General features: G+C 44.4%; 1 protein-coding gene across 1 annotated transcript; it reads right to left on the reverse strand.

Moving 5' to 3' along the window:
• Positions 1-426: 426 nt before the first annotated feature.
• On the reverse strand, positions 427-14,345 carry akap1b (A kinase (PRKA) anchor protein 1b). The gene is made up of 12 exons (XM_084674912.1): positions 14,196-14,345; positions 7,869-9,610; positions 7,647-7,685; positions 6,895-7,025; positions 6,215-6,341; positions 5,852-5,979; positions 5,375-5,552; positions 5,068-5,218; positions 4,090-4,157; positions 3,835-3,908; positions 3,372-3,437; positions 427-3,166 (listed from the first exon to the last, which is right to left on the reverse strand). Exons 2-12 carry the CDS (start codon positions 9,583-9,585, stop codon positions 3,104-3,106), a joined length of 2,742 nt encoding a protein of 913 aa, XP_084531038.1. The 5' UTR covers positions 9,586-9,610; positions 14,196-14,345; the 3' UTR covers positions 427-3,103.
• Between the last annotated feature and the right edge of the window lie 294 nt (positions 14,346-14,639).

The raw sequence follows: 14,639 nt of genomic DNA on the forward strand, positions 1-14,639 counted from the left end.
CTGACCACTATGTAAAAGGTGAGATTACCTACCAAAAACTCTCAACAACCGCAAAAAAATACTAAATAACACCTACACAAAAAAATCAGATGACAGATCTATTCGTAAGATTCACAAAAATGTTTTATTCAGAGCTTTGTTTATTTATATTGCAAAATGCTGTTATAATCTCATGGAAATGTGACTAAAAAGTAATTTTATAGTAAAGGTTAGTATATGAATATATCTAGATAGATATGTTTACAGAAGTAGTGAAACTACATAAACAGGATAACTGACAATGTTCACACTTAAAATAGGTCAATCAATATCCACTGTCAATCTCCTCATATAAAGCTCCACCCCCACCTAGGAGATAAGTGTAACACAAATAGGCCTTTGTTTGTGAAAGGAATGATCAAAGTTGGATAAAAACAATACCAGAAACATTTTTAATAATTTTATTTTTTCCAATAGATCTGTACAACCAATAATGAAATCTTTAATGAGCCTGGCAAAAACTGACCTGTACATATTAAATGATCTGGGCCGGATTGCTTAACACTCATTTAAATAATCAAATGATTAATGATCTAGCTAAGCAAACACTTCAAACCAGTCTTACCCACAGAGAACATAAAACAACTTTGGAAGGGGAGCAGAGTTGAACACCCCCCCCCTGAAAAAAAGAAAATATGTTCCCTTTTGCTTTATGTCTCTCCAGTGTAATACAAAAGTACAGTGAAATATCTTATATACACAGGCCTGCACAAGTCAAAACTTATTGGATCAAGCATTTCTGATAATGGGAAGAGGACAGGTGAAGTGGAAAGGGGGATATATTCTGGATGAGGCATTGATGGGTTGAACCGAGCACACATGTTGAAATGATGTAAAGGTCTCACGAGGATGAAGAATATGGCTACTGCTCCAACACTGGTCAGCTTTTGTACTTTTGTACAAAAACATCTGTTGAAGCAAACACAGAGCTATTCAAGACGTTCACCCTCTTCCTAAGACAATCCAGTCTCATCCTCAATAAACCAACATTTTTAACTTTGTCATCCTCACAACAACACAAAGCATTTAGGGATAAAGTTAATGCAATTTACTTTCTGCTGCTGTCAGTTTTCCTACTGGCCTTCTGTAGTGCTTCGGTCCAATGCTGAAACACTTCTTTAAACCTTACTTGGACACAGTCTATATGAAGCAGTGGGAAAGATATGGCCTTATTGTCAGAATAGCATTGGTACAGTACTTTGTAGTGTGGCAGGATCAACAGTATCTAGTCCCCTTTCAAATACAATAACTCGATTCATTTAGAATAGTAGCAGTAAGCAGCTAGTCAAGTCAAAAGAAAGACTCTACATTTAGAATTCATAACATTTCTGAAACTTAAGTTAAACTTCACCTTCACTTGCTTTAGTGATGTCGACAGCAAGCCCTATGGGATGTTCAATGATGTACAGTAGTTATTTATCTCAATTTCTTGTTAAAAGTGGCAAAAAAGTCTATGAAACCCAAAACAACGAAAAGATTTACAAGCAATGCATTAACAGCATTACACAGTATGTATAGTGTGATTGATGCTATATGCTAACCTTTCCTCCCTACTACCTTGTCTGGTTTGCATTGTGGAAACACAATTCACACACAAATCAAGACCTGACACGTTGATTCCTGTACCCATGTACCAAGTCTAGTATAAATATTTAACATGTAGGAGTCAATACAGTGAACATACAGGCGCAGCTGGGCAGATACCAGGTATATTATCATGCATACAGATGATAGACAAACTGGATTTGAATATCATGTACTAGTTCCCTTTTAAAAGCCTGTAGGATTGGGCAGACTCTAAAAGCAGTTATTTGAGTGTACCAGGTTAGGTGGCGAGGCCTTTCTGGGAGTGTGTATTTTTTGTCAAGTGTTACCACAAACACGGCCACAAATTTCAAATGCCGACTCCCTCATGAAATCCTCAGAAAGCTGCAACGCAAAATTGGTGGGGCTAGGAAGAGTGAATAGGGAACCCTTCCTCTACATGTTCCCAAGTACCCCCCCATGCACACACTGCTGACGTCCAGCACCTGTACTGTATGAAAATGAAGTGGCCAGAGGGACGGTACAGAAGGTACAGGATCTGTGAAGCCAAACTTAGGGAAAACCCACCATTGGCTCACCCACCCCCTCACCCATGTCCACAGACAAGTGTGCTGGATGAGGAACGAGGGCAGGCCTGCTGCAAATTGGACACGGTGCAGAGAAGGAAGCCCGTTCTCCGTAAGGCCACAGTGCTGTCAGGAGGAGGCAGCAAGGTCAGGTGAGCAGGCCGTGGCTCCTAGGACATTTGTTCTGCACCCTCCCAATGCGTCCATATTGACGAGGGGCTGGAGATAGTTTTCCCGTTCTTAGGATTGTGGTTATAATAAAATCCAAGGCATGGATCAAGAGTTTTTTTGTCTTCACGGACACAACTCAAGAAACCAAAACAGAACTGAGAGCACCTTCTATACCATTGTCCACCGACTAATCCACAGTTGTTGAAACAAATCCAGACAGAACATGACAGTGAGATGTGAGAACGCTGAGTCGTCTCAGGTAGTCTCACTTGACCCTACCAGAACAACCCCCCCCTCCCCAACAGTTTCATTGAAAAACGTTTATTATGTTTACTATACTGTGCCAGTGTATAGGTCGTTAGATTTAATGAAGGTGAAGTTAGTTCCCCATTCATTGAAGGTTTTCTTTTTCCTATGGAGTCAATGGATACATCCACAGCATGATAATCCAGTCAAAGTTGTGCAGAGGCCTGGAGAGAAGTGTCACGGCAGGACGGAAAACTTGGATCAACCTTTATTCAGTTACAATATATAATTATTTTCTTAAAATGTACAAGTACTTTCTTTTTTGTCTTCAAGTTGAAACCAAAACTAAGAAACCAAAAACGGTGAAAAGAAAAAAGAAAATCCCCAATCCAGTGGTTGAGAGTTCTCCTATTGAAATGTGTATGGGGGTGTTTCTGCGGGCAAGGAAGGATGGGAAACTCCAGGTATCAGAGTAGACAGGATCCAGAGGGGACGTAAGGAAAGTGGGAGGGTGGTGGAGCCGGGGACAGCCATGTTCAAAAGCTGTCCACCCAGGTGCCCAGTCCTCTCTCCGCCAGCGTGCGATTCACTGATACCAGCTGGAGGGGTACAGGAAAGGACAATCAATTCATAAAATGGTGATTTGGTAGCAGTTTGCATTTTCCAATATGTGGTGTGTTTACACTTGTTAGGAAGTTCTACCTTCCTTTTTACTTTAATAAGCATTAGGAAATAATGTCAGCAAATAATGTCAGCATTCAAATATTTATAGATTCTGTCTCCACTCCTTGATGGCAAACGTACCTCATCTCCAACCATGTTCCACATTTGCACCAACGGGACACCAGTGTTGTTGTCATAGTTCGTAACCTAGAGGAGAACATAGACTGCTTTGTAACTCCTAACCCACAGAAATATCTGTCCAGTGGATAGGCTTCATCGTTCACCTTTTCAGAATGAATATGAGACTTGGGCATATACATAATTGAGCTAGACAAATCCAACATTACTGCCAATGAAGTAGAGACTTTTGCAAGCAAGTTAAAACGACTTGGATATGGGTCAGCATCATTTTATTTCAAGTCTTAAAAGGGGGATTCCTGAAGACACCACCAGGGGAAAGAATCACTATTGTACCACAAACTGGTGTGAAACTGAATTCTTAAGTTAATGTATTAAAAGGATGTGGCAAACTGGCAATATACATATACCCTCCCAGCTTTGCCCCAAAGCCCCCTGCAATTGTATCATTGTTTCTATGCATTACCTGTGCAAGCAGGGCAACTCCTCTGGTCATCTCCTCAAGTGCAGTGCTGGCCTCGGTAGAAAACCTATCCTCTCCTGCAGGGTGTAATGTTATTGCCGTGTTAAGAGCATTGATGACAGTTTTATGTTCCATCATTCACAGGAATTTACATTGAGATGTACCATCATTACTAGTGTATTGACCACCATTACTAGTGTATTGACAAGTGGTTAGAAAATTGTAAAAGTAAAGTATTAGTATGGGTGTGAATTGCACCTGGCAGAGGAACGATGTTATCCAGTAACACCTCAGCACCTTGAAACGGTAATGTTACAAAGTCCGACCTGAGGAAAATTATATTCAACATTTTATTGATTGACTTGTCCCTTTACCATGGACAGAGCTATAAAATCCACATTATACGTATACAAGAAATTGCTAAACAAATGATGGAAAATTGACTTCACAATGATAGTTTCACTTTCCAACAGGGAGATACTTCTATTTTGGGGGGGATTCATGTAATTTCACAAATAGTTGACAGATTACAGCGCAGCACACACCACAGTACTGTTTACCAGATCTAGCAAACATGTCTGAGTCAACAACTCGTAAGCTCCCAGTAGTACAGAACAGAGCCTGCAGATTGTTGTTGAAATGCTCACTAGATGCGCCTGTTGAACAAATGCACCTAGATCTGGGTTGGCTCTTGGTAAGAGATAGATTCGCCATCAGCACGTTGAACATGTTCTTTAGAATAGTTGTCAGTCATGAGCCCCAAAACAGTTATCGTTCCCATCAATTCAACCCACACATATTCAACTATATTATCCAATTCCTACAGTTTCAAACTACTTAAGCCAAAAACAAACTCCAAAAAGAGAACCTTTCTCTACCGTGCCGTCAATCTTTGGAACACCCTACCACCACACATCAGATCCCTGTCCAGTCTCGCTAACTTCAAAAAGGAAATTCACCATTTGTTTACAAGCTAGATTAATAGTTACGAGAATTTTGTAACTGTATTTTATGTGATGATTATGTATGACTATGTTTATACATATATGTCTGTATGTGTGTATTTGTTCATTGTTCGAACCCTGGAAGATTAGCCCTTATAGGGCTAAAGGGTATCGCAATAAACCAATGCAACCATGTAATTATTAACAACTGACCCCAAAGGCCGAACTCATTTGGCCCGTCAATCACCTACACATTCTTGAGCTACATTTAAAAATGTAAAAAGGCACCTACCTTATTTGCCGCAGGGTGTCGATCTTCACTCTGTCGTATCCGCCGTAGTCTACGTATCGGATCTCCACCTCGCTGGTGTCTTTGAAGAAGGAGATGACCTGGGCTCTCCACCAGGCTCCTTCTACTGCAGGCGCTGCACAGATCAGTCCCACTGAAGTGCATAGAGAGAGGGAGACAGATCTGAGTGTGCCATACCCACAAATACACACAGCGCCCTCTTCACTCACACGCCTCAAAAAACAAAAAAGAACCCAGGGATAAAAGGAAAAAGACCCTGTAACACACATCCATCCATCCATGGTCGTACCCTCTGCTGGCGAGGGCAGGGCAGGGGTGCCCGGCTGCGAGTAGCAGAGGAACATCTGCTCATCCAGGCTGCGCAGGACGTGGAAGGTGGGGTGCGTATGCTGCTGCACAAACATGTGGCCTGCGGAGACGATGTTCACCACGATCACCTCCACCGTCACCCCGGAGGGCAGCAGGAGCTGGGGACAGGACCAGACCACCCCCCAGTCAGCGGGGTTTGGATTTTGAAAGATGCACACATACATTAAAACCCTGCATGTGGTACCGGTATATTCATTTGACATTAAGACTGCAAATGACGGACCGCTTCCTTAACAAGGGAATCTTGCAGGGTGTCTATAACCATGTTCAGGTGACAATTTGGGATAGGAATAGGGCAAGACAAAGACTTCAAGGACAGGAGAGGCAATTGTTCAGTAGCACTCCTAATCTTTTTTTGTCACCGGTGGTTTGGGTTGGGAAGGTTCTCTGGCCTTACCCAGGAAGTCATGGGGAGCGAGGGGAGGGTGAGCGGCAGAGATGGGGGTGCATACAGGTTGGTCAGGTCCAAGTCCTTGAACTTCTTCCCAATTAAGGACAGCGCTTTGTCTACCTGCTGCTGGGTGCCTGGAAGGATGAACAGTTAAGAGAAAGAGAACATTTTAGGAACTTGGCATCGTTTAGCCAGCAACAATATTTTGTTAGAGTAATATCAGAAGATAAATGATAAATAAACATAAATGGAAATTTTGCAAACAACCCCCCCCTCCTCCTCCTTTGAGGGTTTTGATTGAACCTTCAGGGTCCTTCAGGGTGAGCAGCTAATAACAGACATGTTGTGATGGAGTGTGGCCTTACTTACCCTCTATGTGGCAGATCTGAAACTCCTGTGTGTATGGCAGGGTGGAGATGTAAATCTTTGCACCTGAGCTTTGCTTCAGGAAGCTCACGTATCGTCCCTGTTTCCCGATTAACCGTCCGACCAGATGCTGAGAAGGAGAAGACAACAAAAGGTGCCACGTTTCAGCGTGGATTCATAAGAAAGAGAAGCCTGTCATGGAGACCCACTTAATAAGAAATAAAAAGTGATATTTGTTTGTTTAACACTTTCATCCAAAGCGATGTATTAATAGTGCATATAGTAAGTGCATAGTAAAAAAAATCAAGGCCTAACGGTACTATAGCAGTTAGTGTTAAGGAACGTTGGTATTTTAATGGACAGTGCAACAGTAACGTCATTTCAATTACAGTATTGCATAACATCTGATACTAGAATACACTAGACAGGAGACGACGCTCCATCAATCTAATAAGCTCACGTTGAGGTCTTCATAATCTTTGCTCTTGTATGAACTGGCGTGGGGTTGATAATGAATCAGCTGAGTGTTCACAGGTCAGAGACTCAGTGGTCTGGTTCCCCCAAGTCTACTACTTTGAGTGAATCTTGATGATGTCTGAACGTAACTTTTGACAAGTGTGACTGAAGATGTATGGCAGAAGCCACCAAGTGCCCCTGATGGAGCCAGGGTGTTCCAGACCCACCTTTGGCACCTCAATCTCCCACACGATGAGCTCAGAGTTGGCTGCGGGGGTCAGGCTGCTGTTGTTCTGGCTGTCCCCAGCCCCCATGGTGCAGCCACTGTCCACAGAGTCCATGCTGTTCACATCAGAACCTAGACACATGCCCACAGAAAGGTCATTGGTGGAACTGGTATTACTGGTTCTTAAATACAAATGTTAATCTATGTGCATTTTTTATATATTTATATAGTACTACCCACTCAAAGATACACAACACATGTACTGTAGTAACAAAACAAACGGGCTATTATTAACCTTTAAGTGGAAGCTCTACGCCTTGTTTTCAGTGAAAACATCGCTCGGGTAACTCATCTTTGCACATCAAGTTGTCAGGTGAAAGTTACATTTAAGTTGTCACTTAAACCAGCGAAGATGGGGAGAAGATATAGAGATGTGGTGGCTGGGAGATTCAGTTTAGGGTTGAAAAGTCAACTGAAACGAACTTGGGTGAGGTCCTGGTATTGGACTAGGCCGACAAATGATTCTAGGAACAACAAGGAGGAAAATACACCCAGAACACTAATAGAAAAGCGTTCATCACCAGTATGAAAATGGAGGTGTAAACAAGTGTGTGAGTTTGTAGCTGAGGGTGAGGGACCACGTGAGGTGCTGTACACTACTGTGAATACCGCCTTTCCCACAACTATGCATTTCTGTGAGTACACATTAAATAGGAAAAGCGCTTGAAAAACTAGAAATGAATCCAAATTCACCTGAGGTATTGTAGGATGTACGACCATCTTTACATAAAACTGACGGGAGAGGAGGGAGACGGCTACGGATCAGTTTTGGGAAGCGTCCCCATATCCACCAGACTTCACATGAAATCTGACCCAAACCCTCAAGAGATGACAACGGAAAACCTCTGAAAAAGGGGTCTGGATTCTAAAAGGCTGTCCTCTCGGCTATGAGGCATGAGTGGGATGTGAGCTTACCTCCGGACTGGTCTGTCTCAGCCTCGCTCGCCCCGTGAGCACCGTTCCTGAGGCCCACACAGTTGAGCCTCTTCATCTGACACATGGCTCCCAGCGAGTGCTCCCCCGCCAGCGACGTCACCATTACCACCGCTGACTCCACCACCCCCCCTGAGACCCTTGGCCCCAAACATTCCCCCTCCTCTTCCAGTTTGTCCAGGCTGGCCAGGGCGGGATCCTGAGTCTCTAGCGAAGTGCTTGGACAGTGGCTATTCTGCGTGTTCTCTGTTGCTCTGTCTCGCTGGCCGCTTATAGGCTCCCACACCGGCGCAGACAGGCACCCATTGGGCACAGCTTCCTCTTCCTGGTTTGCTGACTCCTCCACCGTTGACTCAATGCCTATGGGAGAGGGCCAACTATCCCTTCTTATTGGCTCTTGCTCAGAGCATGGCTTCCCATTTGCCAGAGGCGTGCTGCTACTGCCAGGCTTGGCAATCTCAGAGTCTGATTTGTCGGTGTCTTGGCAGCAGGTGACGCTGAGAACCTGGGCGGTGGCTGCAGTGATGACATCAGTGATCAGGCCTGCCGCCATGAGCTCGAGCTCCGCTCCGCCGGTTCCGTTCTCCTGGGCCGGGCCTTGGGCGAGCAGGGAGTCTACAGGTGCTGGAGGTGATGGAGGGACTTGTATACTTGTCATGACAGTGTTCTGGATACCTTGTGACGATGTGTTTGTCTCCAGGGTGTGGGGCTCCTGTGGGGCTGTTCTCCGGTCCTGGGCTGGCAAGCATGCCAGTGTATCTTTGGTGGAAAAGGTTGTGGATGAGGAGGAACAAGACAATGAGGGGGCATCTTTCCCTGAGACCTCCCCCTCTGGCTCTGGTCTCTCTGCATTGGCCAGTTCTGCTGCCAGTGGTGTAGCTGAGACCATGGCATATAGTACCTGGGAAACCACCACCTCTGCTTCTGCTGTGGGATGACTGGGTACTTCCAGCTCTGGCTGTTCAGGCTCTGTTACCAAAGCAACAGCAGAGGGTGGGCTCTGCCCAGCGCTCTCCTGCTCCCTCTCAAGTGTGCTGGTGGCAGAGCTTTCTTCCTGACTCTGTGGAGGTGATGATGGCGTCTGTGTCACGCTGGTACTGGCCGAGCCTAGGCAGCTCACAGTGGCAGGGTCTGTCTTCACTCTGTCGTGGAGAGGGTCGGAGGGCGGGTGGGGGTCGGAGGGCGGGTGGGGGTCGGAGGGCGGGTGGGGGTCGGAGGGCGGGTGGGGGTCGGAGGGCGGGTGGGGGTCGGAGGGGATGTGGGGGTCGGAAGGGATGTGGGGGTCAGAGCGGATGTGGGGGTCAGAGGGCGGGTGGGGGTCGGGAGGGGTGTGGGGTCTGTCTACGGTTGCTGATGCTGCGGGTGTGAGGGTACGGTGGACTTCTACTGGCGCCGCTCTGATGGTGGGGACCTTCACTTCTACTTTCTGCTCGGTTGACTTTTTTCCTTTAACAATGGGGGGGGGGTCTCTTCCGGTGATTTGGTGAGTGGAGGCGGTTGGGGACACGGATGCCTTCTCCAATAGGCCATTGCTGCCCTCGGTGGGCGATGTAAGCAGGCCCATGGCCACCGCCCCCTCCTCCTCACTGTCGTGGCTGCTGATCTGCTCTTTCTTGCGTGAGATGTACCACCACCAGCCTATCAGCGCCAGCACTCCGGGCAGCGTGTACGGGACAACAGACCGGAACCTCAGCGGCATCTCCTCAGGACCCTAGCAGCTACACCTGGAGGAAACACAGACACAAGGGTGTAGAGGTTAGGTAAGCCTTGGACTAGAAAAAGTATTGGGCCTGACAGCAAAGCTTTTGTTTGAATGCAGTGTGATATGGAAAACCCACAACCCCTGATTGCAAGAGTCCAAAACATGATCAAATAAACCAATACAGAAGAGGCAAAGTCTTTTAAGTAATTGTATACAAGCTATCATCAGAGCTGTGGTCTAACGGGAGGCCCAATGTTTCTGAAGCTGTCTGCAGGAGAGCATCTAAGGACACCAGTCCTCTAGAGTCCTCTAGTGTTCACAGGCGGGTCCTGGTCTTAAACATAGGATGAGAAGGGTGTGTCACTTTCGACAAGGTTCTGAGTTCATTCTGCTTGTTCACACATATCTGACAATCAATGGCATATAGACACAAGTGTGGTTGCATTGTCAAGTTTAATGAATTGTAATTATTGCCATTTTAGGATCTGTGGTTCATAAGTTTAAATATGATTTACAAATACAGCAACCTTTGATTTCATTGTAGCATTATCAGTAACAGTTGACAAAACACAAAATGTGTGTATATTAAATAATCAAATAATTATTATTATATAACTTCAAAGATACAGGCTTTATCGACTTTCCCAAACTAACAACCAAGCACATGACAAGGCCAAACTATCAGTAGCACCCAGTGGCATACAGTTACCCTTAAAACACTCATCAGCGTCCTGGGCATGCCCAGTTACTCTCACAATGATTGGCTGCGGCAGACAGCCATTCCATATTTAAAAAAGTCCAAGCATGCCTTTCCTTAACAGAACGGTAGAGGCCTTCCCTCCAGAAGGAAGGACTGTATCACAGGGGTGACTCTGTTGCTCCCAGGACAACCCCATTTCCCACCCTCTAATGTCAGCTGGTATAGCAGGGCTTCCAATGGCACTTAATCTCACGCACGCACGCCTCTGAAGCCAGGACAGTGTACACCTGAACCTGGACTTTGACCTCTAAAAGTGACAAACATGCAGTTCAGTTAAGCAAGCAGGGAGGCCATGGAATAGCTCTATGAAAACTCTTAACTAAGCATTAATGAGACAGCTCCTTTCAATACAATGGCATACACACTTCATCACATCAGAAAGGGAACTTTAGGGGCTCAATATTCCTGTTCAATGTTCCTGGCTAACTTCTCTTCGTGAGAGACAGAAATGCACCAGAGGGCACATTACTTATTTCTTGTAACTTCCACAATTCGGGTCAGGAAGGTGTGAAAACTTCAATGAAGCAGTTATGGAACCAAGCGTACATGCTTAAGAGGCTCAAGTTATGACTAGAGTAAAGCAGGATTAGAATAGGGCGATGGATAGTAGGCTGTGCTAATGCTAGTCTCAGGTAGGAAGGTGATGGGAAGAGACATGAACGTGTTAAGAGTTCAGAGAGGGAGACATAAGCCCGCTATCATTGTTGGGCCCCATTTTATACCCTTATCATAGTTAAAACATGGATGAGTGAGACTGTCAAATAAAAGAAAGGCTGGTCTGGGATACATCTGTCTAAGACACTAACCAAGTTCAGAACAGGAGAAGACACACAGTAGCAAAACAGCTACAAAATAACATGGACACTTTTCTAACGTGATCCTCATTTCACAATAACTGTGTGCCAAATGTTGACAACATCAAGACATGTCAAATATATAAGCATATCCATATATATCAAGCATCCAAAAGAGTTTGCAGTGACAACCCAAGTAATTTAAGTTGAACTTAGTCAATGGACCCCTTCATCCAAAAACTTAATGACAAAAGGTTTCAGTAGTTATAAAGTCAAGAATGTTGTGGAATAGTGTGATCATGTCCGAGTCTGACCAGCTTTTCAGACAACAGCTAGCCCATATGACATCAAAATATAGCAACCGTCACGTTATTTAAATTCTCCAAAATCCCATTAGATTTTTGAAGGTTCCCTGCAAATCAAGTAGTGCAATTTTATATAGTTTTATTTTATATAACATATAGTGACACCAAAGAGAAGGTTATTGTATCAAAGATCAAAACAAGCCTCAAGATAAAGCTGCAAAAATCAATTTTTCCTGTATGTTATGGAGACAGGGGCCTCCTGGAATTCCAACGTTAGGATTCCTGCAGCGAGTTGGTGGTGTTGTGGGAGCAGGAATTGCTGGGATAGACTTGAAGGTTAGGGATTAGGGATGGGTCAATCAGATGGAATTAGTCTCTGACTGCCAGGACAACCCCCCCCCCCAACCCCCTGTGGCTTCTTACTAGAGTCATGCTTTACAGCATCAGCAACCAGTGTATACACACACGGCTAGTTGAGATGGTGTGCGATTCCAGTTTGTCAACAGAGAGACTACATTGCAGGGTAGCATTTCTACTAAGAAGAAAACAAATCCTGATTTCACAGACATTTCATGTCTAAAAGGTAATGGCACAACAAGGAAAACAAGGGTTTCAGATGTTTATCCTGTTTACACTGATAAACTAAATGATGGAGTGCTGAAGCAGATTAATTTATTTTTATTTCATGCATCTCCATAGGGAAGAAGGTAGACTGGAGTAAAAATGAACACATGATACATATGATCATTTTCCAATACTGTTCAATTTCATCTCATAAATAGAAGGTATATGCAGAAGACAACATTTGGGACACCTTTATTAGTCAATAAAGATCTAACCAACATCATTTTGAGCGATTTGTCAAAAGGCCAAATAAGGACATATTGCTTCCTTGGCAGAGGAGAACACACCACATGGTTGTGCCAGACCTAATATAACAGGTTGTACAGAGGGGGGTAAGCTGCATGTACTACTTCACATTGATGGCTGCGAGGCAGTTCCACAGATTCAGGTAGACGATTTAGTTCCAAGGTGCAACGGTTGAGGGCATAGCGGTTATTAAAACAAAGTCTGGTTGTTATTTCAACGTTCACCTTCGACAAGGTTAGACAAAACGCACACAATCGTTTGGACTTCAGTATACCAAAAGTGTTCAGTTAGTCTATGCACACATCAGACCGCGTGTGGGACACTCCACGGCCTTTGCGAGTTAGATAGGCTGCACACTCGAAAGTCAAGAATCAAGCTGCGCTGCTATACGACCTTGGGGGCAGATAACGTAAGGGTCACAGTATAAATTGCATGTAACAAACCGTCCAATACGCAAAGCAAAGGGGGTTACCAAAGCAGCTTATTATATAGCTTCGCTGCATTTGGAACACAGGACAACATTAAACGCATACGACAGGCTCAAAAAGATAACTATCCACCCATGCATGGGTTAAGTTATGTTGCATTCTAGCTAGATCTTACGAGTGGTAGGCTATCCTTCAATTCCAGTGCCGGAATCTGACACCCTACTCTGCAATTCGATTATCTAAAATTGACACTGTTTCCATATGTTCTCCTTTGACAGATCTGAGAACCATAAATACAAGTTTCATCCAACAATGTAGACCAGGATACAGCCTCGATGCTGTGATGAGCTACGTGCATGTGCGTCCCTACACGATAAAGCTAGCTATTCACATATTAAATAAACAGCAAAGGTATCATGTGTCACTAACCAAATAGCAAGGTCTGGTGACAATTTATCTCGGAACATTCGGCGGTCAACAAAAACTGTGCTACAAAATATATGTCAGAATGAGCTAATAGACAACTTGCTAGCTATGACCTACACTATCCGTAATAAAAGCATGGTAGGCCGCGGCGCATGATGAATTGCAATGCATTAAGTTAGCCGGCTGTGTAGACAAACGTTAGGCTAAAAGATGCGCAGAAATATGCAAAACATCCATGCGAGTCCTGTTTAAATGGCAAGATGGAACGACTGAATTGACAAGACGCAGACTGAATAGAAGCTTGGTTAAACTTGTCCATTGTCGTGGCTAAATCATTTAAGCCTCTTCGTTAAGGTTAGCCATCTTCGTTGAGTTGGAATTCAGTGACTGACACTACATTTACAACGCTGCGACAGTCACGCAACAAACTGTCTAGCTGCACAAGGTGTAGCCTACCTACATATAGGCTAATAGAGCATTACAATGATTTTAGCCTATATTGGGTAGCTCGTGACCAAATGTCGCATCTAGGACGTTATGGTCGTGATATATGCTTCTCTGCAACTTGGGCCTCGAAACCTTCACGTTAGCTTGTTAGCTGAACCTGACGAAAGGAGAGCTAGCTTGTGGCTAATCATGTACATTCGCCTTTCACATCTTTCGGGCGAATTCAGGAACAATGATGAATGACCAGCCCAAAAACAGTTACGTTATTGTGTGATTCATTTGTGAATCTGACATGCTAGCTGATAACTGCTGGTTTGCCTCTGCACGAAATCAAGCTAGGCTGCTCAATGACATGGAAATGATGTATACTAGAGCTGTGTAGTTACGTAGACTTGACACCGTGTGTCCAACGGGCTACAATTTCGTTCAATGGGTGACATAACCTTATAGTGCAACATTGTATCTTTAGAAGGAAATATCTTGCGCTGTCTTGTTACAAATGATGCAGGCTACATAACCAGTTGCCGTGGTCTCAGCTGCCTATGCTATACACAGCTAACTTGCAGAGTTCACTTACAGTATGTACGCGTCCTCCACGCCGCCACGATTAATTGAATTATTGAAATATAATGTTAAGTATTTCAGACTGGACTCTATCCCAACGTGTCCCTGTCTGGTCTCTCTTTCTGTCTTCTCCACGTGTTGACCGACCAAGCACCAGACTCTAAAAACAGACCCAACAGCTGTTAAAACCTCGCGATAACGGCACAGACGCGAGTAGAGATTGTAGTCTCGCGAAGTCACACTTAAACGCAGTCAACTTTTACATGCAAGGCAACTACCTAGAATGTAGTGATAAAATTGTTTTGGAAAGATGTGTATTAGCGCATCGAAAGTTATCAATTGCAATTGCATGTTGAATGTCCATTGCAATTAAGCAATTCATACGGTAATCCATATCAGGAAGACTTTTCAAAGGTTAGTATGAAAGTGAAGGCTATCCCTGCTGCACCAAACGTCA

Source organism: Hypomesus nipponensis, chromosome 15 (assembly GCF_054491055.1).
Source record: "Hypomesus nipponensis isolate SF chromosome 15, ASM5449105v1, whole genome shotgun sequence".
NCBI classification, from domain to species: domain Eukaryota; kingdom Metazoa; phylum Chordata; class Actinopteri; order Osmeriformes; family Osmeridae; genus Hypomesus; species Hypomesus nipponensis.

Excerpts from the sequence above, each read along its gene's own strand:
- akap1b (XM_084674912.1), bottom strand. The coding sequence starts at position 9,585 with ATGCCGCTGAGGTTCCGGTCTGTTGTCCCGTACACGCTGCCCGGAGTG. Across the intron at positions 7,026-7,646 it reads TACATCCTACAATACCTCAG|GTTCTGATGTGAACAGCATG; the intron begins GTGAATTTGGAT and ends GCATGTGTCTAG. Across the intron at positions 5,553-5,851 it reads CGCTCCCCATGACTTCCTGG|CTCCTGCTGCCCTCCGGGGT; the intron begins GTAAGGCCAGAG and ends TCCTGTCCCCAG.